Genomic DNA, 25,587 nt, shown 5'->3' with positions numbered 1-25,587 from the left:
ACAAATTTATTCGATATTAAGTAAAATACATACGAATAAAAGACTCATTTTTATATAAAAAGAAAATAGTCAAATATTTTTATTACATTGCCTTTAGCTCGGTTATTAAAAATGTAAATTACTTTTTATTTACTTTTATTTTTCTTCTTAAATAGATTTATTGATTTCCAATTTTTTTTTACATATTTTTTATTTTTATTTCTACCCTTGTTCATATTTTTTTAAAATACATTTTCTTTTTTTTTCTTTATTTTTTTAATAGCAAATATTACGAGCGGAACGTGATACTCAATTTATTATTATGCAAATTACAACATTTTTTATTTTCAAATATGAATTTTTGAATAATTTCATATTCAAACTTTAAAAAAATTATTTGATGATTTTCAATACATTAACCGGAATACAACGATTATTAATATAGATTTTATATTTTTTCAAACTATTTTTAAATATATTCTTTAATTTAATTTTAACTGGTTTTAATAATTGAACCATAAAAGATAAAAGATTAAGCATGAAAAGTCATTTCGATAATAATTTCTTTAATTAAAAATTTTTATTTGTAAGAAATTTAAAAACTTATAATAACGAAATAAAAAAAATTAAAATTTGTAATACAAAAGATAGAAAATCTTGAAATATAAAGGAAATTAATAAAGTAAAATTATTGAAATTATGAATTTATACCTGTGCGCTGAGAGCACTGTCATCCGAATGTACTCCACTGAGAGGTGCGATCGCCTGTACCCTTTGATGAAGTTCTGGATTATTAGCGGCCTTTTTTAATTCGCTGCTTATAATCTTCTCAGTCTTTTCTCTGGCAGCAGCCTCCACCAATTTTTGTGAAAGAACCGATAGTTTCGACAAGGCCGTGCTAACCTCTTCTGTAGCCAGTGCTTGTCTAGCTCGATCCTGTAGAAAAGAGAATTTTTAAAAACACAAATAATAAATTATAAAATATTTATAAGAAAAATTAAAGGGACAAATTGTGATAAAAAATTTTCAAAGAGACTCACCTGCCAATTCATGGCACGTTCTGTGAGGCATTGTAAAGCTTCTCCTTCCGGTAAGCGTACGGGTATTTTTTGAAGACTAACGAGAAGTGATAGAATTGTCTCCAAACGTGGTCTTCGAGATCTTAAACAGCAAGGACAGAGGAATTTCATTTCCGGCGATACGGATGCTTTCCCCTTGACAGCCAATTTGGGAAGTGGTACACAGTTATCTAAACAGTATTAAATTTCGTGATTATTGATTAATTAGTGATAAATGAAATATTAGTTAAATAAAATGTATTCGTTAAATAGAAATGTTTGCCAACTTACAGTGGAACCAGTCTCTACACAGTTCGCAATGGAACATAGTTCCGAATCTTGCCTTACGACAAACACAATACTTCGAATCGTCGAGTTGTGCCTTCATGGCATTTTTCTTTCTTAAATTTCTCATTGCCTCCATTTCTCGTTGCTCGGCAAGCTTGAAAGCAGCAACGACCGCTGCTGAATTACTCGAGTCGTCAAGTTTCGTATCACAAACATAAATAGCGCTTACTGTGTCATCGCCACGATTCTTCTTTGTTTTCATGGACTGCACTCCAACTCCGACTCTGGGCGAAAGAGCTTCCATTAATGTATAATGAGAGTTCTTTCGCAGGAATGTCCTCGCTGTTCTTTCCTTCCACAATCTCGCTTGTGAGAGAATTGATTCAAGGACTGGTAAAGCGTCCAGGTGAAGTGGAATGTTTCGTCCTTTTCGAACAAGTTCGTCAAGTGTATCGTAATAAGCAATATTATCCTTCCCTTGTATATCCTCGACAATTTTCGTCCAACTTTTTGCCTTATTTAAAACTTCCTGAAGAATATTGAGACTTGGTAAATAGGCATCAATTTCATCTGCCTCGAGAACAAAATCCTCAACTGTTTTAATTGACTGTCTCTCCTTGGTGTGAATGAATAATTTCGCCTTATCCTCCCATTTATCAATACTGTTTAAAAGTGCTTGCAATTTAGAAAGTGTATTTTCAATACTGAAGTGTGGTGGAATTGTCATTCCTTTTTCAATTAAATTTCCTAGGTCTTCGCGAGTGATCGTCTTCGGCTCTTCTTGAATTGTCTTCACTTCCTCCAGCCAACGAATCTGCGACATTTTCTATAGAATAATTATATTGTCCTTTACCATTTAATAGGGTTCTTTTCAAAAAAATTTACTCAAAATTCCCCCTTTAATTACTGTCAAAAAAAATTATAATTACTCTACTTTTAATTAAATTTTACATAACATTACTATTGGATTCAATTAACCCCTTTTATTCAAATTTTACTCTAATTTACTCTAATTTAATTTCTTTTTTTCAGGGAGTCAACTTTTATTCGGACAAGTAAAATTTGGAAGCAAATTTCAAGAACATTTACAATTTTTCACTGAGAACAAACAGGTATGTATTAAAAAAAATAATCAAATTATATTGGAAAAACAAAATTTGACTTCAAAAAATATTTTATTTCAATACAGTAGAAAATAATAAATTGTAAATTTAAAAAATAAATCAGTTCTAAAATTTGTTTTTAATTGATGTAATTAAATTTTTTTGGTCAAATTTTGATTTTTCAAAAAAAAAATCATACATTCATATAAATAGATGAAATAAATGATAAATATTTAAAAAAGGTGACCTTCTTTGACTTTAAAAATAAACCACCTTTAGAGATGGATATTTATTTAAATGATTAAAGAAAGTTCGAGAATTAAAAAGTCATTAATTTTCAATTACCTGTTTCAATCGGACGAGTTGTGGCAAATCAATACAAATAGATTCTCCAAAATCGATACAGCTCTCTAGTTTTTCAATATCACAATCATCTTCAGCAGCTTCCAAATCTTCTGCGTCCTTTTGAAACTGCGTCACTTGATCTAAAATGTATTTAATGCCCTCAGCTTCTTTAAGTTCACAACTCAAGTTCGATATCTCCTTATAGAATAACGTTAATTCTTCCACAGTTAATTTGTACTTGTTGTCGACTGATTGTCTTGTCCTGAAAGAATTTACATATCAATTTAGCTAGTTAGAAAAATGGGTGTTTGTGAGGAAAAAAGTAATTTTTTTTAGACAAGCATAAACGGAAAATAGTCTTAAAAACTAAGAATTTTAAATTTAGATTAGAAGATTTAAAAGGAATATAAAGAAAGCAAGTAAATAATTTTCATGTCACACTTTACAACTTTGATAAACTATTAGATATATTTTGAAAAAACCTAAACTAATAAAGATAAACTTATAGTTTTTAACTTTTTATCGTAAAATAGATATATTTTTAATTTTTAAATTCTAACTAAAATAATCTTAATGCTAATTTTAATAATTTGAATACTAACCTAGTGCGTTGTTTGGTGTTTAGCAATTGCTGTGCGACACTAGCACACTTTTCGGCATCCTGAATCGCGTTTGTAAGTGCAGTCAAGAGTTCACTTTCTGGAAACTTTTTGGCTTCGGCCTCGGTCAGAAGTTCCTTTAATTCATGAAGCTCAATTTTCTCCCCGTCAGGATCCATTGCCTCCTTCACTTTCGCGACCCACGAGTCAAAAGACTCGGCTTTAAGCTTCAACTTTTGCAACATGATGGGTAATTCATCTAGTGTGTATCTGTATCTCAATGTATGCTTCTCAGGCAAACACTCACAAAGATCTGTGAAATGCCTTAAACAAACCAATTGCGAACTTTGACACGAACAAGTAACAGCACTTAGAAAACAGGTCGTTTTACATGCTTCACACTGTCTCTCATCATCGGGAAGTAATTCAAAAGCTTCACGTTCTGCCTCTGTCACTCCCTATATTAAGTAAAATAGAAAAAAAAATTTTTATTACAATATTATTTTTATAGAAAAAAAAGTCACAAAAAACACTTGAAACAAACTGAGTTTAATTTTAGCAATTCAACTATTTCACTATTATAGAAAAAGAACAATTAAAATTGTAGTTGACAATTGTGTACACACAAAATGATTCACAATTATTCCGAATGCTATATTCGTGTTTGGCTTGTAAACAGTTTACAGCGCAGAGCACACAATTATCAGATACTTTTGAAAGACAGGATATAACAAGTTTTTAAAATTTCGTTATTAATGAAAGCATTTAAAGAAAGTCATTAATCTAACGCCAACTTGCCAACTGCAACAATAAGAATCGTATTTCAATTAATATTGTTGCCATACGGTTTACAATTTCTGAATCTGCGGCATCATTATTATTTCGCACACAATCGCGAAAATTTTTCGTTCGGAAATATACAAAGGGCAATAAAAGAATTGCGCTTTAATAGTAAAGAAAAATGAAGATTCTGTAAAAATGTGTGCGTAAAATGAATCACTACAAAAGAAAGTGATGAATATTTTCTCAAGAAAGAATATATATCAACAACATGGTTTTGAGAATATAATTATTTGGAAAACATAACCTCTATAATCACTTGTTCACACAGTTACATAATCAAACATTATAAACCATGCTTAACCGTACGCGAACCGCTTTATAGTTGAATAATAAAATTAATTATGAAAATTTACCCTAATTATGAATTTGTGCGATTAATAAGAAATGATGAAACAAAATATTGAATAGAATTAAGTTGGAAACGTGGACAACACAGCCATAAAATCCGGCGGACTGGCAGTATGTTCTTCACACATGCTCATTTGCCTTTAAGTATATCACGTACGTGTATGTGACGTAGTTGAATAATGTACTACTTGATTCAAAAATGTTGACCTTTTATGTTATAAAGCTACAGTCTATTCATCCTAACTCCCGCCATTTCTCAATCGAGCCCAGACCGTATTATTCAAATATCTACAGTTTAGTGATTCTTTTTTAAAAAAAAAATACTTGTCCCACCCAATAGAAAAATTCTCTAGTGTGCGAAAATATTTTTATTCGCAGAAAAATTCATTTATTCTTTTATCAAAAATTTTAAATGTTTTCTAATTTATTCTTTCTATTAAAAATAAGTACTTTTTAATCTTACTACATATTTATAAATTGACTCGCACTGACTGATAAATTTGAAACTTGGTTGTCTCTTTTATCGACTTGACTAATAACACAGCCTATAAACAGTTAATATAACTTTTATTTTATTATAATTATTATTATAATTATTATTATAATTTGTAATATGATATCTAATTACAGTAATATTTACCATTTTACTATTTATATCTTTATTATTATTATTTGAATTATTTTTATTATTATTTTTGTTACTATCTTTATTATTATTTTCGTTACAATATCTTTATTATTATTATTATTTTCATTAAAATCATGTTTTTTATTGGAGTATTAACAAAATTACTTATTTTTTTATTTTATCCCTTCAATATAATAATTACTGTAATATTTACTATTTTACTATTTATATCTTTATTATTATTTGAATTATTTTTATTATTATTATTATTATTATTATTATTATTTTTCTTACAATCTTTATAATTATTATTTTTATTAAAATCACGTTTTTTATTAAAGTATTAATAAAATTCTTATTTTTTTTTATTTTATTCCTTTCTTTTGGATTTTTACGTTTATCAGTTACTATTTATTGTTCTTTTTATGAAATATTTCTTGCATTAAATTTATGATTTTTATATTAAATTTCTTTTATTTTGTTTAATATACTAAATGCAAAAATTAATGGACATTAATTATTAATGTTTGTTTTTCAAAACTTACCCACTCGAGAAGATTTTTTCGTAGTTTTTTCTCGTCATCTACCATTTGTAACATATCGTGATAAGTTGATGTAGCAACACCAATATCTAGTGCATCGGGTTCCAAAGACATTTTGCAGACCAGTTCATCATGTGAGAAAACACAGAACCTTCTCAAATTCGAATAATGTGAAATGCATTCTCTCCCGACTTTTAACTATCGTAAACACAAACAAAAAATTAATCATACAAGTAATAATTATACCATTTTAATATTATTATGATTTGCTTTAAAATCGATCTAGTGACAGTGAATATTATTTATATTAATAATTATAGTTTATTTATAAATTTGATAATTTAATTGCCATTTCGATTTTTATTGTCTTTAATTTTTCAAGATTAATTTATATCGTTTGATAAAAAAATTTGTTTAAATTATAATTTAAAACAAAAATTTCTGTTATTTTGTTTCTGAATGGAAATAAAAAGTTCCTGTTCTTTAAGTTTAATTAATACGTACCCAGTCAGCTGGTGCGAAATTGACTGCTTCGGCAAAATTGTATCCTTGATTAAAACCAGCGTGATACGCTCTCGGAAAAGTGACTACGAATTCACCCGCATGTTGATCGGTTCGAAATACTGGCACTCCTGTGAAATTGATCATAATCCATTAAATTTTTCACTCGGAAAAGAAAAAGAAACTAAACTTTCTATTTGACCAATAAACATAAAATAGAAATTAGTTTGTTTCCATTTATCAATTAATATTATTGATAATGAAAATAAATTACTATTACTCATAATATTATTATTGTAAATAATAATTATTATTAATACTAATGAACAGTATTATAATTAATGTATTGGTAGATTTCTAAGTAGGTTAATTAAGTACATTCATTAAACGTTCAGAATACTCACCCTCATTTGTCAAAATATTAGGATTCATAATTGTAACGAGCTGATGTAATAAATCCGGCTGACTGTGAAATAGTTCAGGCGCGGCCGATTTCATTGATTCCTCAAATCTCTCGGCTAGAGAGCCAGGCACACCGTACCATGTTTTTGGCTCTCCCCAATGTAAATAATTTATTGAATAACTCCAATGATCTTCATTGTGCCAACAAAATGTCGCAAAACACATGCCCACATACATCCATGGTACTTTCATTCCGCTAATATCAGCATTAATGTGACCCAATATACTTCCTTGTAAAACTGGGAGATTATTTAAATTCCACGAAGACTCGGCATATTCTTGATCGCAAGTAAAAAGATTCACACTTGTTTTTGTCGGGAAACCCGAACCGTGATCCATTGTATGAAGATCAGCGCCATATTCAACGGTCACGTCCTCATCGATTGACGAAACAATTCGCCAAAATTCCTTCTCAACAAGTGACGTTGGTACCATCTGAAAAAGAAAATTGGATTTTTCAGCGAGATTTCAAATATTTCTTTTAATAAAAAAAGGTTTTTAAATTGTTTTTGTTTTATTTTTTAAATGTTTGTTCAAATAGAAGAAATGGTATTAACGGAAGTAAATACGTACGTGAACGGGCATATTGAAGTAATCACTTTTGAATTGATCGGCCATTTCGCCAAATTGTTGGAGTGTGTACTCGCGTTGAGCTTGCTCGAAACCAAAAGCCTCCATCGGCTTCGAAACTTCCTCAGCTACACACTTCGGACATCGCCAATCACCTTTTGGAATTTCAGTTAGAGGTGGTAGAAGACAAAAGGTGTGATAGCTATCGTCACATCCGTCGCACAGCAACATATTCTCTTCATTGTCTCCTCGCCCACAATTATGACAAATGTATTTAGCCAGCTGGGGGAAAAATGTAGAATATTTTTTAATGTAAACATTTCTTGACTCCTGATATTTGTGTCGACAAACTCAAAACAACAAACTTACGATTCTTATAAAGAAAATCAAGTTTTTTCAAAACAGTTGGGAAAAAATTGTTGCAAATTCATTGGCAAGAAAATATCCATTGTTATTGTTTCAATAATAAAATAATAACAACAGCAATAAATAATAGTAATATTTATTCGAATATTTGATATTAAATATTGAAATTTTTGCATCTAGAGATAACTTGAAATTTAATATTAAATATTCTAGTAAATAATAAAAAATTTCAAATTATTATATTAATGTTTTGTTAAATAGTAAAATAATAATGAAAAGACGTCTTTTTTCTATTAATAAACAAAATTTGATTTTCAGATGTCACGAGGAAGTGAAAATGGAGCATCTTACCGGATCGAATTCGTAGGTGAGTTTAATCCCTCTGGTTTTGTTAGATTTTTTGCTTTCTTTGGTATTAAATCCAGCCATTTTTGGACCAGCACCGTAGAATTGAAGTTTCTTCAATTCTTTACTATTTTCGGCACCACCTTTTTCGGGCGATGCATTTTTACTCTTAACACCCTCTTTGCAATCATTATCAGAATCACATTCCTCCTTACAGTCTTCTTGTTTAATTGATAATGGATCTTGTTTATCATCCTGACCAGTGAATCGTTTCGAACGTCTCGAAAATTTTGCATTCGGTGGCTTAATTTGCTGTCGCGATATAATTCCATGAGGCTTATAATCCTGATCCTTTTGTTCATTGGCATCCGTTTCCGGTTCAATTTTCTATTTGGAAATTAGAGAAATTATTTTTCTTCACATTTCATAATAATAAAAAAAAAAAAGTATTTCAAGTCTAAGAGAGAAAATTAAAATTCCTTAACTCATTAACAAAGAAAGAAACTCTCAGAAAGAAAAAAATCAGAAAAACGAGAACAACTATATAAAAATTTAGTTTTTAAAAATGAAATTGAAATTTGAATTAAAAATTCAAATCAATATTATATAAAAAGAAATTAATTCTCTAATAAAAAAAGAATTTTTCAATTGAAAGAGGAGAAATAGTTTGAAATAAATAAAATCCAGAACTTACAATATCACTTAAAGTTTTCCCTTGTTTGAAAACATCGAAGGGATATAATATTCTTTCGTAATGATTTTTAAGAATACTTCCAACACTTCGACCTGAAGGATATCCAAGTTTATTTGCTATTTTTGCCCACCTCCTTTCCTTAGTCACATTTTCTATTCCACCTAAAATTTAATTATATTTTACTATTTTTTTCTTTACACAAAAAAAGAACTTATTATCTTTATTCTCTCAAATGGAAAAGAAAAACAATTTTATAATTTGAAATTCAATCTTTTTTGGTTAAAAATTTGACATTTTCCTACCTTCGCTAGTCACTATTCTGTGTAGTGAATACAAGTCAAGTGCTTTACGCTCGACTAATGGAATTTTTAGTGACGATCCTTGAAGTTCCCAAAATTTAGCAATTTGATCTAAGAAATTTAGTTTAATCCTCGTTTTTGCCTCTAATTCGTTTAGCCTTTGTATCCTTGGGACGAATTTAAATTTGTCCACGTCAACAGCAAAAGGGGGTTGCCAATTCTGAAGTGGAGAAAAATTGTTTAATTTTCATTTCTTAATAATAAATTAAATTCAAGTCAATTAAATTAACAAATTAATACAAGAACAGGGTAAAAAAGTTTGTTCAACCTCCAATTTCGTTCACTTTGAAAAGAAAATTTCTAAATTAAAATCTACATTGAAATCAGGGTGTAATTATTGTCTAATTATTAAAAATTACATTATTCAAGTGCAATTTTTATTATTTTAGTCAATAATTATATACACACTGACACTAAATATTTTTAGGTAAATTAATATTCTCATAGCACGAAAATTGATAATTTTTTGTTTAATTTTTCCTTAAAATTGTAATAATTTACTGACTATATAAAATTCTGATGCATTTAATTCTAGTGACGCTATTACGTAAACTTATAGAAGCCTTCTCTTAGATTTGTGCGACTTAATACAAAAGAAATACAGTATTGAAAATAAAAGTAATTTAAAAATGAGAATATAGAATTTTATTATTTATAAGTAATAATAATTCTCTTATTCTCTTCATTTCTTTTTCAAACAATGAAACAATAAATTTGTGATACTTTTAAATATTTAATTTTTAGATCAATGATTTTAAAATAAGGTGCATATGACACTAGATAAACAAAATGAGTTTAAAATAATTGTAAGAAATGATTGTTAAATTCATGAATTGTTTACCAAATATAAATAGAAAAAGAAAGAAAGAAGAAAGATAAGAATAGTGTTAACAGAATATAATCGTTTAATAATCTTTGGGAAAATTATGAACATTAGATTTTGTACTTCTGTAAAAAAAAATTGACATTTTTTGAAGAATTTTTTGAATTTTTTTCAATTGTTAAGACGCAACGTTATTTTATCAGAGTGGGAATAGATTATTTAAAAACCAATCTATCAAAGTATTATCATTGATAAATGCAAGGTGTATCCTATTCATTTTCTCCTGTGACTGTATTCGTATTCTTTTTTCATTAAATTAAAAATTAAGTTTTCAGAAATGGAGTACTTCTTATTGCTTTGACGTATTTTGGAACACGATCGATGAGAATATTTCATTTTGTTATCTCTGACAATCTCTGACAAGAAACATTTATTTGTTTATAATTAACGAACAAATTTGGGTTAAATTTGTCTATTATTTAAAATCGACTTTTTAAATAGAAAATGAAAGAAAAAAATGCTTTAAAAAACAATAATTACTACTTTTTATAATGAAATTACTCAAATACACCTATGGCGTATGATATTGATGCAAACGACGCTATCCATTGCCTACAAATACAATGACTTTAATATAACTTGTTATTTGATAGCAATATTTATGTGTATTATATAATCATGGATTCGATTATGGCCTAAACTATTTCATCATATAACGAATCGCATGAATTATGATAAATTGTAATTTTAAAGAAAATGAAATGATTCCTTAAAAACATGGCGACTTTGTTACTTTGATTTGACTGGAATATTTAACAATACTTTATTTCTTTTTTTTCTTGTAATGCTTGTAATTAACAGTTTTTTAAAGGAAAAAGAAAAGTTGTTGTTCACTGTATGACGAAATAAGAATTAAAACACACGATTGTCATTAAATTGTAATATTATTATTTCTTTACGTCACAAACTTTTAAGTTTTCATAATAGACGAATTTTTTTTATAGAGAGAAGTGAAAAGAAATTTCTTTTTTAAATGAAATGAAAGTGAATATTTTCATCTTAATGCGATCCATTTTTGAATTGTGTTCCATTTTAATAGTTTATGCGCTAAATGAAAAATTGGTAACGTGAAAATCATTTCCCAATCAACGTATAACATAATTCTTAGTGTTCCGGCCATTTTATCGTTCAACAACGACAAACTGCATGGCGTACCTTCCAGTATTGCCTACAGTTCTGTTAGAGATTAGAAATAGAAATGGAAAACTTTTCGATACACTGTAAATGGGGAATTTAAATTTCCATCTCTGAAAAGTTTTCTAAAATGAATTTCATCTATTTTTCCAAATTCATCGTGTTCATTTTTTTCTAAAGTACTTGCTGTCACATCGACACGGTGATTGATTACTCCCACGAGTTTCGCCTTTTTAGAACTCCAAATTCTCTTAATTAGGTTTCTATGTAATTAAAAAATTTATAATTATCCAAAATTCAAATCGACTCCAGAATAAAAGCCTTGAATTGAGCAATTTTTATAATTTGTATATAGAGGTCATGAAAATTAAGGAAAATCCTGGATAAAATTTACAGTGCGTCGGTGGTAAATGTTACGAATTGAGGTCGTTGAACGAAAAAAGACGATCGACACTTTTTTTGGTCGACCCTCCATGCACTTTCCCTTGAATGCTCATCAACTTTAAAACAAGAGCAGACATTGATTTCATATAGGGAAAAAAGAAAAAAAGAAAAAATCGATCGAAAACATTGAAGATAAACACAAGGTTCTTTTGCAAAGGGAAAACTCACAGGAGGCGGTTTTATCTTGCAGATTCCCGATTTTTCAGCAATTGGACGAATTTTGGCAATGTAACCCAATGGATCCAGGAACTCCTCGGCAGTGGGCTCAAATACTGGAGCCTCCGGTGGACTTGCAAATTGAAAATCCGAGTCACTCCTCTCGCTCATGTCTTTTCTAAGATATGTCCCAAAACGAGATTCAAAAGCAGTGTGTCCATCAAACTTAGATCCCATGATTCGTCCTCGTTGAAAGGACGGTGTGGCGCACCTTTTTCTTTTTTAACACAATACACGAAACGCTTATACCCGGACACAAATAAAAAAAAATACTAAATGTTACTCTGGTATTAATTGGAAGATCCTGATGCGAAGAGTTTTTAATGAAGCCATGATTTGGCTCTGCTTGTATTTATCAATGATAAGAGGACAATAAACGAAAGAAGAAGAGCACGACATACGACACTTTTGTTCTTACACGTAGCTTCGCGCACGGGCAACTGCCCCGATTCATACTTGGATACTTTCCCCTCTAGCCCTTCAAAAGCAACATGGAGAATGCGAAGGCAAAAGATTCACACACACCATGTGTCTACGCAATCACAACTTTTTTCAAACACTCAATTAATCGAAAAATATCTTCTTCATTTCCACAACAAGACACTCGAGTTAGAAAATTTTTTTTTCCCCTTCTAATTAATCATGCAATTTTTTGCACAATTTCATTTGTTGTTAATTCACTGGGTTCAAACGGTTCAACATTGGCAGAAAACTATATCGTCGTAAGGTTAGTTTTTAATTTCTATCATTCTTTAGCATTATTTTTCACATATTTTGTATATTTTTTCCAAGACATTTTATAATCCAGATTTAGAGAAATATTTTTTCTAATCACAACACATATTGTTAAATAAATAATCACTTAGTTCAGTAAAATATGCAACGAAATTTTTATACAAAATTACTTGCACTTGAGGTCGAACCTTTTCTTCTGCAATGGTCACGTGACCAATCATGTGATCAGGCGAGAGGCGCGAAATTTAAGTTTAAAATTCTTCCCTGAGGGAATGAAAATAAGGAAAGTGAAATAATTATTGATTTATTTAATTGAAGCCATAAATTTAGTAAAAAAATTTTCTTTTAATTAATTTCTAAAAGGAAATTACAATAACTATTTAAAAATAACTATTTTCGATATATATCGATTTTTATCGTCTCTTAAATTTAAAAAACGGACTGGTTAAATAAAAATATTTGTTTTCTAAATTATTATTTAAATTATTAATATATAAAATATGATTTAAATATTACGAAATAATAAATACCGAAGATAATTTTTTTAAATATTTTTATTATTCGATGAAAATTTAATTAATAAAATAAATATTATATTGTTTAAAATAAATTTTTAAATTCAATAAAATGTAGAAATTTTTATTTTCTATTGTTGATTTTTTTAAATAAATTAGTGTACAGTATAATCTTATCTCGGTTCTTGACTTCCGTATTCGAAATAAAGTTTCGAGTTAATATTTGTAAAGATATATGGCCTTTCTTTACTGGGACACAATACTGTTTCAAAAATTTTTGGTGATCCCATTTCTGTTTTATTTCCAACTGGCTCCAACATATTGTTCCAAAGAAGATTTGCACCTAAACAAATTTTTATAAAAGTTTTATTTAAAAGAACATTGTGATTAAGCGCCTGCAATATGCAACCATTCATACGGCGAAGCTTCTGTCGAAAAAATCAATTTTAAATGTTATCTTTTAATTTATCAGTTGTAATTTATCTGTACTAATGAAAATTTAGTAGTTTATAGTAAGTTTTAATTTTTTTACCTATTATTTAATTATTATTCATCTTGTGTACGAATATTTATTTTATTTTTCTAATTACAATACAAATTTTTCAATGTTAAGCTGCAAGTATGGTTGCATATCTAAAGGCTCTATAACTAATTTGATTTACAGTAACGTAATATTTTTTTATTATTACTACGTTTGTATTCTATTTGTGATAAATAATTTTAAATTAATGAATAATTTGCATTATACTGTGAATATTGATTTTTATGTTTAAAAAAATATCTTACCAAGTGCGTGTCCTTTTTGGCTAAGATGAAAGCAGTCATAAGTGATCAAAGTGGAATCAATTTTAGCTGCATTGTTTACATTTGATTTTGGGGTGTTAAATAATTTTATAAATGGTTGATAAACCACTGTAAAATCTTCAGTTCTATCGTATCTGAAAATATTTATTTCAAAAATATTATTTTCTATGTATTCTACATATGAAACTTGATGAAATTCTGGAATTCTGGCGCACATACATTTTGAGGTTATGTTTATTTTTCAAATCAAAACACAAGCGTCATGAGTGGCACGAGTTTAGCAATTTTAGCAATAGCAACGTTAGCAATGAAGGAAATATATGTAAGTAAATATATCGCAAGCAGGTACAAGTAAATAATTTTTTTTATTCAAATACGTCTAAAAATTTAAGACATAAAGTATATTAATTTGAGATAATTTACAATGTTTACAATTTTAAAATTTTTTTATAGAAATAATATTTATATTTATTATTAAATTTTCTTTGTTATAGAAAATTAATAACGTAACTTCTACGTTTAGGTGTTAGTTTTTTAGCAGAATTTCATCAACTTTTTAGAAAATTAAACAGAAATCACAGAAATCAATTTTGGAAATAGAAAAAAAAGATAATGATATAAAGAAGAGAAGGGATGTTGATTGATACAATGACAGTATGAATATTGGTAACAAATTTCGATTTAAATTTACCTCCCAGAAGCGACTAAAGCTTCAGCAGTTTGTTGGAACATTTGTGAAATTTTGGAAGCGTGAATATCTGCACGTTTTCCTTTATGCAAACAAGAACAATAAAGAGGATGCAAAAGATTACACATAACACTTCGAGCAGTTCTAAGAGATACGGTAACATCTAAAAATTTAATTACAATATTTTAATTTTATTTTGACTATTTTTCACTTTTACATAATTTGAATTTAAACAAAATTTTAAAAATTTGAATTAAGAAGGATTTTTTTTCTCACCAATTGTTGGCATTAAATTAACCAGAGTACGAGGTAGTTGTTCTCTAAGAAAATCTAGAGTTTTCCTTAAATTTATGGCATATTTTGATGGCGAGAATTCCTTGGGATTAAAACATTGCGCTGAACAAACGTCATTTGCTCCAAAAAATATTGTGATCATCTGTTAAATTTTTTAAATTAAGTTAAAAAGAAAATGATTGGATTTCTTCTAAAAATCATTTTTTAAAACAGTAAATATTTTGATAGAAAAAATTAAAAATTGTACCTTCCAATGTTTTTGAATATCAATATTAGGATCGCTCTTCATTCGATTGATTAGAATTTTGGCTTGATGAAAACTGTCAATCGTGGCCGCTACTGGAAACGCAATATTAAGTCCCGCTTTTTTTGAAATAAATTCACCAGTTCCCGTGGAATATCCCGTTAAATTTGGATTGAAAACCTGCAAATTAATTTTTAATTTGCTCCTTTTAGTTTCTAGGAAGAATTTTTTAAAAACAAACAATTTTTTGGTAGTTAGTGATTTTTTTCTATTCATTAGATTAAAATGATCATAAATTAGAATTATTTGTCAGTAATTGAAATTCGGAAGAATAGTTAAATACCTTGAGTATATTTGGTACTGTTAGATAATTTCTCCAATTCCCCTCACCGCCGATAGACCAACTGACACCGCGAGCCTCGATAAAAGCACCAATTGCATATTCTTCCATTGCACCACTTGCGGCCATCAAAGAATCTCCCAAACCAGCGACAATGTCAATATCGCCTGGTCTCAATTTATGAACACTTGTTGGTGGGCTTGAGGATCTTTCAAAAAAAGAAATTCAATTGTCAAAAAACCTTTTTTTATTAGAATCTTTTATTTCGTACCTTCCTCCTCGAACTTTGCAGGGAAATGGAATTTCTAGGAGAATCTTTGGTTGTCTTCGAATATCGTTTTCGGCTCTAGGATAAAATATACCATTTTCAATGGTATCTTCCTGAAAAATTTAAATTTAATTTAATTTCTATTCGTTCGAAGGGACGAGAAATTATTTTGCTAAAATTCACAAATGGAAGGGTATTCATATTTTTCTTGGATAAAATATTTCACTTACTCTGCCTGATTGAAATAATTGATAAATGGCGTCTGAAAATGTAGCTCCATGACTTTTGTGAAAATGAAAAATTAATACTAAGAAAATTTCTAAAATGTGATTCCTCATGTCCAATTGTCACAATGTTTTCTTCTCCGCTTTTTTTTATTCCAACAAGACTCCATTTAACGTAGGTCCCTTTGCTTTGCCACTGCTCTCATATTACATTTCCAAAATCTGCTTTAGAAAAAATAAAAAATACTATTAAAAAAACTATTATCCGAAAATTTCTGAATTTTTACTTAAATTCTCTATATTTATGTTCCAAACATTTTTATTTAAGGAGAATTTTTATTTGTTCGAATTTCCATTTGCTTCAAAATTTTATTTGACCTACTTTCTTTTCGACTATTTTTATGATGTCAAATTTCCATTTTTAACCTTGTTTTTTATGTGTATATCAAAAAATTATTTTATCGAATTTCTGTTTAATTCGATTCATTCAATTTAAGTAAACTTTTAATATACAGTCGTACTTTGAAAAATAAAATAAAATTTTTCTGGCAACCCTGTTCATAAAATCCCGATTTCAATATAGAATTTTGTTAAATCAAAATTTAAATAAAAAATTGGCTATTAAATAGAAACTTTGGCAAATTTTTTAATTAATTAATTTAATTAAAAAATTTGCCAAAGTTTCTATTGAATAAAAATCGAGATAAAAATTTAATCAAATGGAATAATTCTGAAAGAAAAAATAATGTTGACAACATAATGTTGACAAATTCGGCACTAAAAATAATTTTACTTCCAAAACTTTAATGAATTAGAGAAAGTGAAATTTCGCACAAATTCAAGTACCTTATTTCATTATGATGAGAAAAGTAAAAAATAATGTTTAATTGGATGCACAGTATAAAGGAATGTTACATAATTCGAAAGGGAAAGAAGATTTTACAGTAAATTATACACGTATGTATATATAGCTATATAGTGTTGATAAGATCTATTGAAGCATGTCGTAATTCACAAAACCCTATCATTTAATATATAATTAAGCCCCTTTAAATGCATATTATATCTTAAATATAAATTCAATGTAGCACTTTCTTGTTGGACACACGCGGAAGCTGACAGAATCTGTCGAAAATATTTGACAGTTTCCTCAATTTCGTTCAAGCACGCGTGACATTCGGTTGATCAAAATAAATATCAATACAGTGTGAGACGATTATAGTTTGCGATATAGTTTGCAAATAACTGCCAATTTAAAATTTAAAAAAAATTTTTTTTTGCAATTTAATTAAATTAAATTAACAATTTTATTAAAATTTTGTTTAAAAATAATTAAATTTTTGCAAAAAATGTGACTAATTTGCATAATAATAATGATAATAAAAAATTGAATATTACGTTCCTCGCGTAACATTTGCTAGTTTTATATTAAATTACAAAACCAGATAAAGATCTATATTTGACTCGGAGCCAACTAGTCTTTTATTTGGTTCAAATAAAAGTTTTATTTATGTTAAATAAATTTTTTTTTCTGGATATTGTTATTATCCTCTATTATTTGTCAAATAAAAAATAATTAATAGTTCCCTGAAAAACTGAATTCTCTAATTTTTATATTGAAAAAAAAATTTTCCCATCTCGAGATTTATTTGAGCTGTAAAATTGACAGTGAATAAAATAATCATTTTTATAGCTTTTCCTTAATAAATTTGATGACAACATTTTTACACTAATGGTCCGATTATCAAAATTTTCACTTCGTATGCAAATGCTGCATTTCAGAATTTATTTATTGCTGCTATTTAATAATCGATAGAAAAAATTCCCGATAATTTTACATACTTTTCTAAATATCCACTTGAAAAAGAATGTTAATTCATTCTATGATTTAAATTTTTTTTGGATTTTAAACCGATTTTCGATTTTTTCTTTATCTTTTCTATTTTTTGATAGTTATTTTTTATATTTATAATACTTTATATATTCTACAAATGAATATAAACGTGGAAGAGTTTTGAAACGTGAATAAATGCACTTATTTCGATATTTCGAGAGCATTATGTAAAGAGAATTTTTTTTCCATTTGTACAGAAGGAAGAAAATGAAAAATTCCTGTTAATGCAGATATAAATTGTCAAAGCAATCCAGTTGAACTTAAAAGTCAGAATTTAATAGAAAGTTTATTTAAAAGTTGCACAGTTGGTAATTATAAAAGAAGGTTAAAGGTTATTTCCTCATTACGAATTTCATACACATACGATTCAGTCCTGAAGTTTAAATTCGCGGAATTATAAATATTAAAACAATTTTCCTTGCAAACAGTACTTAAAACATTGAAATATTATAAATATAATGTATAGTTTCATTGATTTTCAATTTTTTAATTTTCAATTTTTGAAATTGCCCATCAGAAATTTCTTTTTATGACATAATGCCGCATTTTTGTTTGATGTGAAATATTTTTCACACATACACACGAAAATACATATCAATCTCAGTCAAAAAATGAATAAATTATATGGGTTCTTCCTTTAAATTTCTAACCGGCGGGGACTCCTTTGGCATCGCTTCTTGTATTTGCTTTCTAAACTGTAATTTGGCGATCTGAAACTTGACGTTTTAATCATTATAATTCGCGACACGTGTACTTTCCAATAAGTGAGATGACTATAATATATATATGGAGAGACAGAAGTTTTTAAAAGCTATTTAGAAGTTTATAAATATTGTTTCATCTCTATGTGCGTATATAAAATACCTTGAATCGTGAAACATGTTCAACCTCAAATTTCATAATTCTTTCGCAACATTTATAATATATTATGAAAAGAATGTCATCTCACAAGAGCGAAAAGAAGAATGAAATGTCGAAAGAGGCAAAAATTTATACGTTCTAAATTATATTTTTGCATTTATATTTGCAAAAGAGAAGAGAAAATTAGACACTTTAGTAAAGATTTTTATTTTTTTTTTTTTTGATAAAATGGATTTGGAAACTTTTATTATTTTTATTACTATTTAAATTCGCATTTTCGTATTTATTAGAGAGAAAAAAAATTCAGTCTTGGAAATTCTTTGAGAAATTTTATTTCACACTCGTATAAAAATTTTCCAAGAAAAGAATTTTCATAAGAAGTAATTTATGAATATTATTTTGATATGTTTGCTGTTTGCTTTGACATATGCACGAAAAAAAAGGATTCGAAATTTATGTTATGTGTGTATAATGCAAAGTGCAATATTCTGTCTTGTGGTAGATATTCTATAATGTTATAACTCTTTCTATATATGGGCATGCACTTTCCCTTGACTCTAAGTTTGGATGTCAAGTACCAAATGCAAAGTGTGATGTGATTGTCGGTAATTCATATAAACACAAACGACAACAAGGAAACAACTATTCTTCCGTAATTTACAACTTGAATCTTCTGAATATATAACACTCATCTCTCTTTATAATAAACACGCGCACAATGGACCACTACTGCTTTCAATTTCCCATCTCGATGTCAAATGATAAATATAAATGCCACGCAAATATTTGCCGCTTATTTATCAAAGTAATTGTTATCATTATGTAATAATTTTATAATAATCGTATTTTTACAACATAAAACAATTATTGTTACAAGTTATATTTATTACACTTATAATAACTAATATTATTTTTATTAAAATTTTTAATATTTTTCTAAAATAAATTATTACAATGAACAAATTTTTTATGATTCAAATGAAAATTACTTGGTTCAAGTATTTATTTATTTAATAATATTAATCAAATTAATAATTATTTGCATCAAATAATTTTACGATACAAAAATTTTGAGCGTTCAAATGAACGAAATATTTTTTATCAAAAATATTTTATTTATTTGATTGCAATGAAAATTAAAAACTTAAATTTTAAATTTAGAAACTCTGTAATTAACTTTTTAATAAAAAAAATTAAATTACTATTTTTTATATAAAAAATTATTGGAATAAAAATTTAATTTGAAGAAGAAGTAAATACATTTCGTTAATTTGAACGTTCGAAACTTTAGAAACATAAAATTTTTAATATATTATTTATTGATTTTATTAATATTAATATTATCCTCATTATTATTATTTTTTTTTTATTTTTATTGAACTGAAAGAAAAATTTATTTGATTCAAATATTTCTATTATCAGAAAAATATTTACTTGAATCAAGTAATTTTTACTTAAATTAATTAAATGGTATTTGCATTAAATGTTGAAATTATTTGGTTTAAATACAATTTAATTAACTCAAAGAAAAGTTATTTGATTCAGGTAAATATTTAATTGATAACAGTCAAGTAATTGATTATTTGAATCAAATAAATTTTTTTTCAGCATTATTTTTCTGCGGATATCAAATTAAGACAAAAAACGAATCAAAAGGTTGCTTCGCAACACTTTTGATTCGTTTTTTGTCTCAATTTGTTATCCCCAGAAAAACTGAGTGTGCATTCCGGTTTTAATAAAAAAACAAATAGTAAAAATAAATATTTTAATTTGTTTTAATGTAAATTTTTAATTATTTAAATAGAAAATATTTTAAAAAATCTTTTTTGTTCAAACTTACGGTTTTTGGTTGTTTGAAATTTATTTTCCGTTTGCAGTAAAAAATGTAACTGCATTTTGAATGCAATTTCGTCAACAACAAATTGATGATTTTTTACAAGTTTGACGGATTATTCTAATAAATTGGAAATTATTTAATTTTTATCACTTTCTGTATTATTTATTTGAAAAATTTTCTTTTCTCTTCAAATTTTAATTTACGAGTTTTAGTAGTAAAAAAAAAACTGTTTTGTCACGTTTCATTCAACTAAACTGCTTGGGAGATTGTTTGATACAAAACTGAATGAAGCATCGACGACAAGAAGAGACATCGATTCTCCTAAAGGGATATTCCCCCACTTTATATAGAAACTATATATTCGAGAAATATAATTGCGTAATATAATCGGATAACAGCATGTCTACATATACATAAAATCAAAATAAAATCCCAAAAATGTATCCGGATGTAATATTTTTTTGTTTTTCTTCACTAACGAAATATAATAGAAACAATTTGCATTCGTGTGTAAAAAAAATACGGAAATGGAAAAAAATTTTGTTAATTAATTCAAAGTACCTAAGTCTGGTATTAATTGTATTACATTATAGTACAAAGTACATTTGAATAGAAAAAAAGTCCATTCATAATTAATTTGGTTTCAACAGTATTATTAGTATTATTTTAGAGATTAATTTAATTACTTCATAAAATCTTAGCACCTTGAGCTGACACTTATTGAAATCATTATATTGCTTTATGAAATTACTACCTTGTTGGACTCCGGAACTATTAAGTTAGTATCATTGATATAGATTGCATGTTTTTTCGTTTAACGTTTGTATATTAATATTCTATACAAACAATAACACTTTTTTTCGGGAATTATTTCTTTTAACTTTTTTAATTTGTTCGAGAAAAATCCATTATCTGACAATTTATAGAAATTAAAAATTTTTTAATAACAAATTAATAAACTCACATAATTTTTTCATCCAAATAAAACAAGATATTTTAAAATATCATAAATCAAGATATTTTATATTTTTTTAACGTTAGAAATTAAAATACTTCCGGCTTTTTTAATTTTTGAACATTATAATAGAATAATTTCCTTGTATATTTTATATTATTTCACAACTTTTTTAATAATTATTTTTCTTTTTAAATGTTTTTAAATTTTAAATTCTTTTGAACAATTTCGTTCAAGTTTTTTAAAAGTAATTTCTTTAATTTTTTTAATATAATCGATTTTGTCAATAATTGTAATTCATAATTTTACTATTTTTTATTGAAATTATTGATAGAAAATCGTGTCTGTTAATTAAAAATTTGATTATTGAATTTTATTAAAATTGTTTTAAAATTATTTATAAATAATTGAATTCCTGAGAAGAATTTTACTACATATTTATAAAAATAATTTAATTCTTGCGAAGAATTTTAATATTTATAAAAATAATTGAATTATTTCGAAGAATTTATTAAAATTTTGGAAAATAATTGAATTCTTTCGAAAAATTTAAAAAAATAATTGAATTCTTTCGTGAAATTGTATTATAATAATTGTATTGAAAATAATTGAATTCGTGCAAAGAATTTTAGGAACTGTTTATAAAAATAATTGATATTCTGCAATGAATTTTATTATTTATGAAAATAATTCAATTCTTGCGATGAATTTTATTAAAAATTTGTTCAAAACGTTTTTTTTTTTTAGTTAAAATATCTTTAATTGAAATTTTTTGAAATTTTCAAAATTGCGAATAAAATATTTCGTGTGTTGTGAACTTTTACTCTTTTTTTATAACCGTATTCTATATATAAAATACGTGTATGTGTAATATTCCGTACTTTTGTTATGCAAATATTTTGGATTTAAATAACAGTAATCTATTAGCTTCCTCGATGTAACTAGAAGGAATTTATTAACATTCAGGAGAGTGCATATTGCATTTAAACGTGATGTGTATTGAAATTTTTTTTTGTTTCTTCCGAGCGGTATTTCTTTTCTACTTTAAAAATCGAAAGTGTGCAAATTTAAACAATTATAATATATGAAAGCTCAAAAGTAATCTTTCATTAATTCTTAAAAGAAACAAAATCATTTCATTCATTTGTAATCAATATGTCTTGAAATGTTTTCTTTTTTTTCTTTCAATTTCATATTTTCAAAAGAAGCTGATTTGATTTTTTGAATTATTGTAATGGTCTAATTTTTATACATTTCCATTTAAATTTTTTTTTATTTTTGATTAAAAGATTTATAATTCTAGTAGTAATTTAGGTACCTCTTTTTATTTACGTATCAAGTTTAAGATTAGCTAATCGTATTAATTTTTTTTCTAATATTGAACCTAAGAATATTTCAATCCAAAAATTTTGAATTTTCAATTGATCATGATTTTAATATTCCGCCAATAAAATTTTAAATGTCAAACAAAAAAATACGTTTACATTAAGTTTTTGTATAATCCATAACAAAATTCTAAAACTTCGTTTTTTTCTTCTCAATTCATATGTAAATTCGAAATTTTTTATTTGTAATTCTTCATTTTATAATTTTGATGACAAATTTTATTCACTTCAGAAATATTAGCAAAACCGAATTTGAGAGCTATCTATTACATTTTTATAGTTGAAGCATTTTTATCTCAGAAGTAAATCAGTGTTTCCAAATTTTTTCAATTCGTAATTTTTTTTGAAGTGGACCGCTAATAGATTGCCAAATTTTTGCCTGATTCCTTCGAGCCATTTTCATGTGATACCCGTACAAAATATCGCCGACAGACAGAAATCTTTTTCTTCGCATATTTCAAATCCTTAGAGTATTTAAAACGAAAAAACTGTACATAAATTTTCAAGTTCCATGCAAAATAGAGAGAAAAGTTGATGATGATTGATGAATGACTATTTATTGATAATTAAGTTTTTATATATAATTATTGATGAAATTTGACAAAAGTCAATAATTTAATTAATTAAATATTCGATTAATTCAGTTGAATTTACACCCAGAGAAAAATTTTATTTTGATTAAATATCTTTCATTTGAGTCAAATAAAAATATGTCTCAGACCTTACTAAATTATTTATTTGTTTTACTCTTTAAATTTAAATGAATAAAAATATTTACTAATTTGAATTAGTGAATTTTTTGTTTCCAAATTTTAAATACTAATTAATTAGTAGAAATTACTATTTGTTAGACAAATTTATTAATTCAAAAGCAAAAAAAGTGAAAATAATTTAAATTTATAAACATTTTTACTAATTCGAATTTAGAGTGAATAAAAATTTTATCCAACCAAATTTTTCATGTAAGAAAATTTTTCTTTGAACCAAATATAATTTATTTGAAACAAATAAAAAGTTTAGCAGACTTTGAGTCAAATATATATTTTTTCTAGATGTAATGAATTAAATTACACTCTCTAAGTAAAATATGAATTAAGTGAGATGAATGAGTATATTTACATGAAATGGTTTCTTTTGATTGTCACTAAAAAGAAAATTCACGACGTATTAAATAATTTAATAATAATTTCTTTGACTATTTCTCCATGTTGCTATAAACGGTCTTTTTGCATTTGGACATGCAAAATTTTTAAAAAGATCATCCCAATCACGTATTTTTTCGTCAGGCGGAAGAAAAAAATTATTCCATATTGCATTTGCGCCTAAAACAATATTTTCATTAGTACACGTAAAATATAAACAAAATGAGGAAATTTCTCACATTATAAAAGAGGTGACAAGGAAAAAGTATATTTTGTATTTTCTAAACCACTTTTCTTTTAGGGAAAAAAGTTTTTTGTTACAAAACTGATTTTTATTTGTGTCTTAGATAAAAAAGTGACTTTTAATCTTCAAATATTCAGTGTTTATGAGTAAGGAAAATAATTTTCAAAATACTAAATTTCTAACAAATTTTTAAATTCAATAGATGTTAAAATACTTGACTCAATTTAACTTCCAGTTATTTTTAATACAAGTTACATTAAAAATAGTGAGTAACAATATTTTGCAAAAATTATAAAATAAATAATATTCAAATAAAGATAAAATGTAAAGTGATATTTTTAACTTACATCTGGCATTTGCCTTTTGACTGATATGAAAGCAATCAGCTGATAAATAGCTAAGATCAAAATTGCCGTCCTTTCCGATTGGAAATGATAAATTAGTCGTGAATGGTTGAACAATTACAGCAAAATCATTTCTTTGGAATTCAGTGTATTGTGCAATTTCCTCTTCAATATTTTGAAATCTGCGTAAAAATGTTTATGTAAATTTCTCTTTATAATAATGATTATTCGAATATTTCATTTTCAATATAATAATAATAATAATAATAATAATAATAATAATAATAATAATAATAATAATAATGATTATCATTTATAAATTTTCATCTGACCTTGTCATTATTTTATAAAAAACATCGTGTTGATTTCTCCATCTCAAACCAAAAATACAAGGACAAGAGAAGCTATTTGTTATTTCGCAAATTGGTGGTTTATTTTTGATATCAAATAGTGTTTTTAAATGTGGAGGTGGAATGATATTGACAAGTGTTCTGGGCAGATTGTCCCGAATAATTCTCAAAGTTTCCAAAAGATCCTCACGATGATTCTTCACTATTGACCATGGTGATGGCACATAACACATTTCAGCGCAGAAATCATTTGCTCCAATCATCAGAGATATTAACTGCAAACAAAAATTTATTTTTATTTTTCAACTAAAAATAATTAAATGATTACTTCTGGTAATCATTATATAGTACTCATAGTTTTTCTGCGGATGTCAAATTGAGACAAAAAACGAATAAAAAGTGTTGATGTTCAATATATTATTATTATGCAAATAACAAAATTTTTTAATTTCAAATAACAATTAATTACTTTTTAATAATTTTAGATTCAAAATTTAAAAAATTCTTTTATTAAGTACACAATTAATTATTTTCATAATTAATAACATTCTTCGAAAGAATTCAATAATTTTATAAAAATTTAATAAATTCTTGGAAACAATTCAATTATTTTCAATATTTGAATAAAATTCCTTGAATGAATTCAAATATTGAAAAAATAATAAAATTCAGAGAAGAATTTAATTATTTTCTAAAAATATTAATATAATTCAATAATCAAATAGGTATTTAATTTCAAATATTAATAAACACGAT

At 26.3% G+C, this 25,587-nt stretch overlaps 4 protein-coding genes and 2 long non-coding RNA genes across 11 annotated transcripts in view; 3 read left to right on the top strand and 3 right to left on the bottom strand.

Moving 5' to 3' along the window:
* The window catches only part of LOC122512076, an 81,553-nt gene extending 71,143 nt beyond the window's left edge, over positions 1 to 10,410 (top strand). Inside the window, exons 4-6 of one of the 2 annotated variants that reach the window (XM_043627705.1) lie at positions 2,358 to 2,437; positions 7,951 to 7,999; positions 10,182 to 10,410. In XM_043627705.1, coding sequence (XP_043483640.1) covers positions 2,358 to 2,437; positions 7,951 to 7,999; positions 10,182 to 10,273 — 221 coding nt within the window. In that variant the 3' untranslated portion in view covers positions 10,274 to 10,410. Of the gene's footprint in view, positions 1 to 2,357; positions 2,438 to 7,950; positions 8,077 to 10,181 lie in introns of those variants that run through there. The other variant, XR_006302592.1, reaches the window with a different exon arrangement.
* LOC122512061 (lysine-specific demethylase lid) overlaps positions 1 to 12,433 on the bottom strand; it is a 17,500-nt gene extending 5,067 nt beyond the window's left edge. For 2 of the 4 annotated variants that reach the window (XM_043627679.1, XM_043627681.1), the window contains exons 1-13: positions 11,660 to 12,433; positions 8,974 to 9,190; positions 8,672 to 8,832; positions 7,984 to 8,364; positions 7,270 to 7,548; positions 6,639 to 7,131; positions 6,238 to 6,365; positions 5,737 to 5,931; positions 3,376 to 3,830; positions 2,774 to 3,035; positions 1,329 to 2,151; positions 1,020 to 1,228; positions 691 to 915 (exon numbers count right to left, since the gene is read on the bottom strand). In XM_043627679.1, coding sequence (XP_043483614.1) covers positions 691 to 915; positions 1,020 to 1,228; positions 1,329 to 2,151; positions 2,774 to 3,035; positions 3,376 to 3,830; positions 5,737 to 5,931; positions 6,238 to 6,365; positions 6,639 to 7,131; positions 7,270 to 7,548; positions 7,984 to 8,364; positions 8,672 to 8,832; positions 8,974 to 9,190; positions 11,660 to 11,884 — 4,053 coding nt within the window. In that variant the 5' untranslated portion in view covers positions 11,885 to 12,433. The remainder of the gene's footprint in view (positions 1 to 690; positions 916 to 1,019; positions 1,229 to 1,328; positions 2,152 to 2,773; positions 3,036 to 3,375; positions 3,831 to 5,736; positions 5,932 to 6,237; positions 6,366 to 6,638; positions 7,132 to 7,269; positions 7,549 to 7,983; positions 8,365 to 8,671; positions 8,833 to 8,973; positions 9,191 to 11,659) is intronic. The other 2 variants (XM_043627680.1, XM_043627682.1) reach the window with 2 other exon arrangements.
* LOC122512077 overlaps positions 12,301 to 25,587 on the top strand; it is a 25,828-nt gene continuing 12,541 nt past the window's right edge. The window contains exon 1 of the long non-coding RNA XR_006302593.1: positions 12,301 to 12,434. This is a non-coding gene — a long non-coding RNA (uncharacterized LOC122512077). The remainder of the gene's footprint in view (positions 12,435 to 25,587) is intronic.
* LOC122512067 (phospholipase B1, membrane-associated-like) lies at positions 13,061 to 20,813 on the bottom strand. 2 transcript variants are annotated; one of them, XM_043627690.1, is made up of 9 exons: positions 20,415 to 20,813; positions 15,826 to 16,044; positions 15,599 to 15,708; positions 15,331 to 15,535; positions 14,991 to 15,167; positions 14,726 to 14,885; positions 14,453 to 14,612; positions 13,744 to 13,895; positions 13,061 to 13,300 (listed from the first exon to the last, which is right to left on the bottom strand). In XM_043627690.1, the coding sequence occupies exons 2-9, from the start codon at positions 15,931 to 15,933 to the stop codon at positions 13,131 to 13,133; spliced, it is 1,242 nt and encodes a 413-aa protein (XP_043483625.1). In that variant the 5' UTR covers positions 15,934 to 16,044; positions 20,415 to 20,813; the 3' UTR covers positions 13,061 to 13,130. The 2 variants fall into 2 exon arrangements, with proteins under 2 accessions (XP_043483625.1, XP_043483627.1); XM_043627692.1 differs by having other exon boundaries at positions 15,826 to 16,041.
* On the top strand, positions 13,909 to 14,358 carry LOC122512078. The gene is made up of 2 exons (XR_006302594.1): positions 13,909 to 14,083; positions 14,285 to 14,358. It is a non-coding gene; the product is annotated as an uncharacterized LOC122512078 (long non-coding RNA).
* The window catches only part of LOC122512066 (phospholipase B1, membrane-associated-like), a 5,371-nt gene continuing 3,536 nt past the window's right edge, over positions 23,753 to 25,587 (bottom strand). The window contains exons 5-7 of the mRNA XM_043627689.1: positions 24,814 to 25,106; positions 24,485 to 24,663; positions 23,753 to 24,073 (exon numbers count right to left, since the gene is read on the bottom strand). Of these exons, the coding sequence (XP_043483624.1) occupies positions 23,928 to 24,073; positions 24,485 to 24,663; positions 24,814 to 25,106 (618 nt within the window). The 3' untranslated portion in view covers positions 23,753 to 23,927. The remainder of the gene's footprint in view (positions 24,074 to 24,484; positions 24,664 to 24,813; positions 25,107 to 25,587) is intronic.

The sequence above is a fragment of the Leptopilina heterotoma genome, unplaced genomic scaffold (assembly GCF_015476425.1).
Source record: "Leptopilina heterotoma isolate Lh14 unplaced genomic scaffold, ASM1547642v1 Lhet_95, whole genome shotgun sequence".
NCBI classification, from domain to species: Eukaryota; Metazoa; Arthropoda; class Insecta; order Hymenoptera; family Figitidae; genus Leptopilina; species Leptopilina heterotoma.
The sequence above is the reverse complement of the archived record's forward strand: the minus strand, read 5'-3'. Positions and strand labels throughout refer to the sequence as shown.

Coding starts and splice junctions, on each gene's coding strand:
- LOC122512067 (XM_043627690.1), bottom strand. CDS start 15,933: ATGAGGAATCACATTTTAGAAATTTTCTTAGTATTAATTTTTCATTTT. Junction 14,886..14,990: donor ATATTCAAAAACATTGGAAG/GTACAATTTTTA, acceptor AAAATTTAACAG/ATGATCACAATATTTTTTGG. Junction 14,613..14,725: donor TAATTTAATGCCAACAATTG/GTGAGAAAAAAA, acceptor TTAAATTTTTAG/ATGTTACCGTATCTCTTAGA.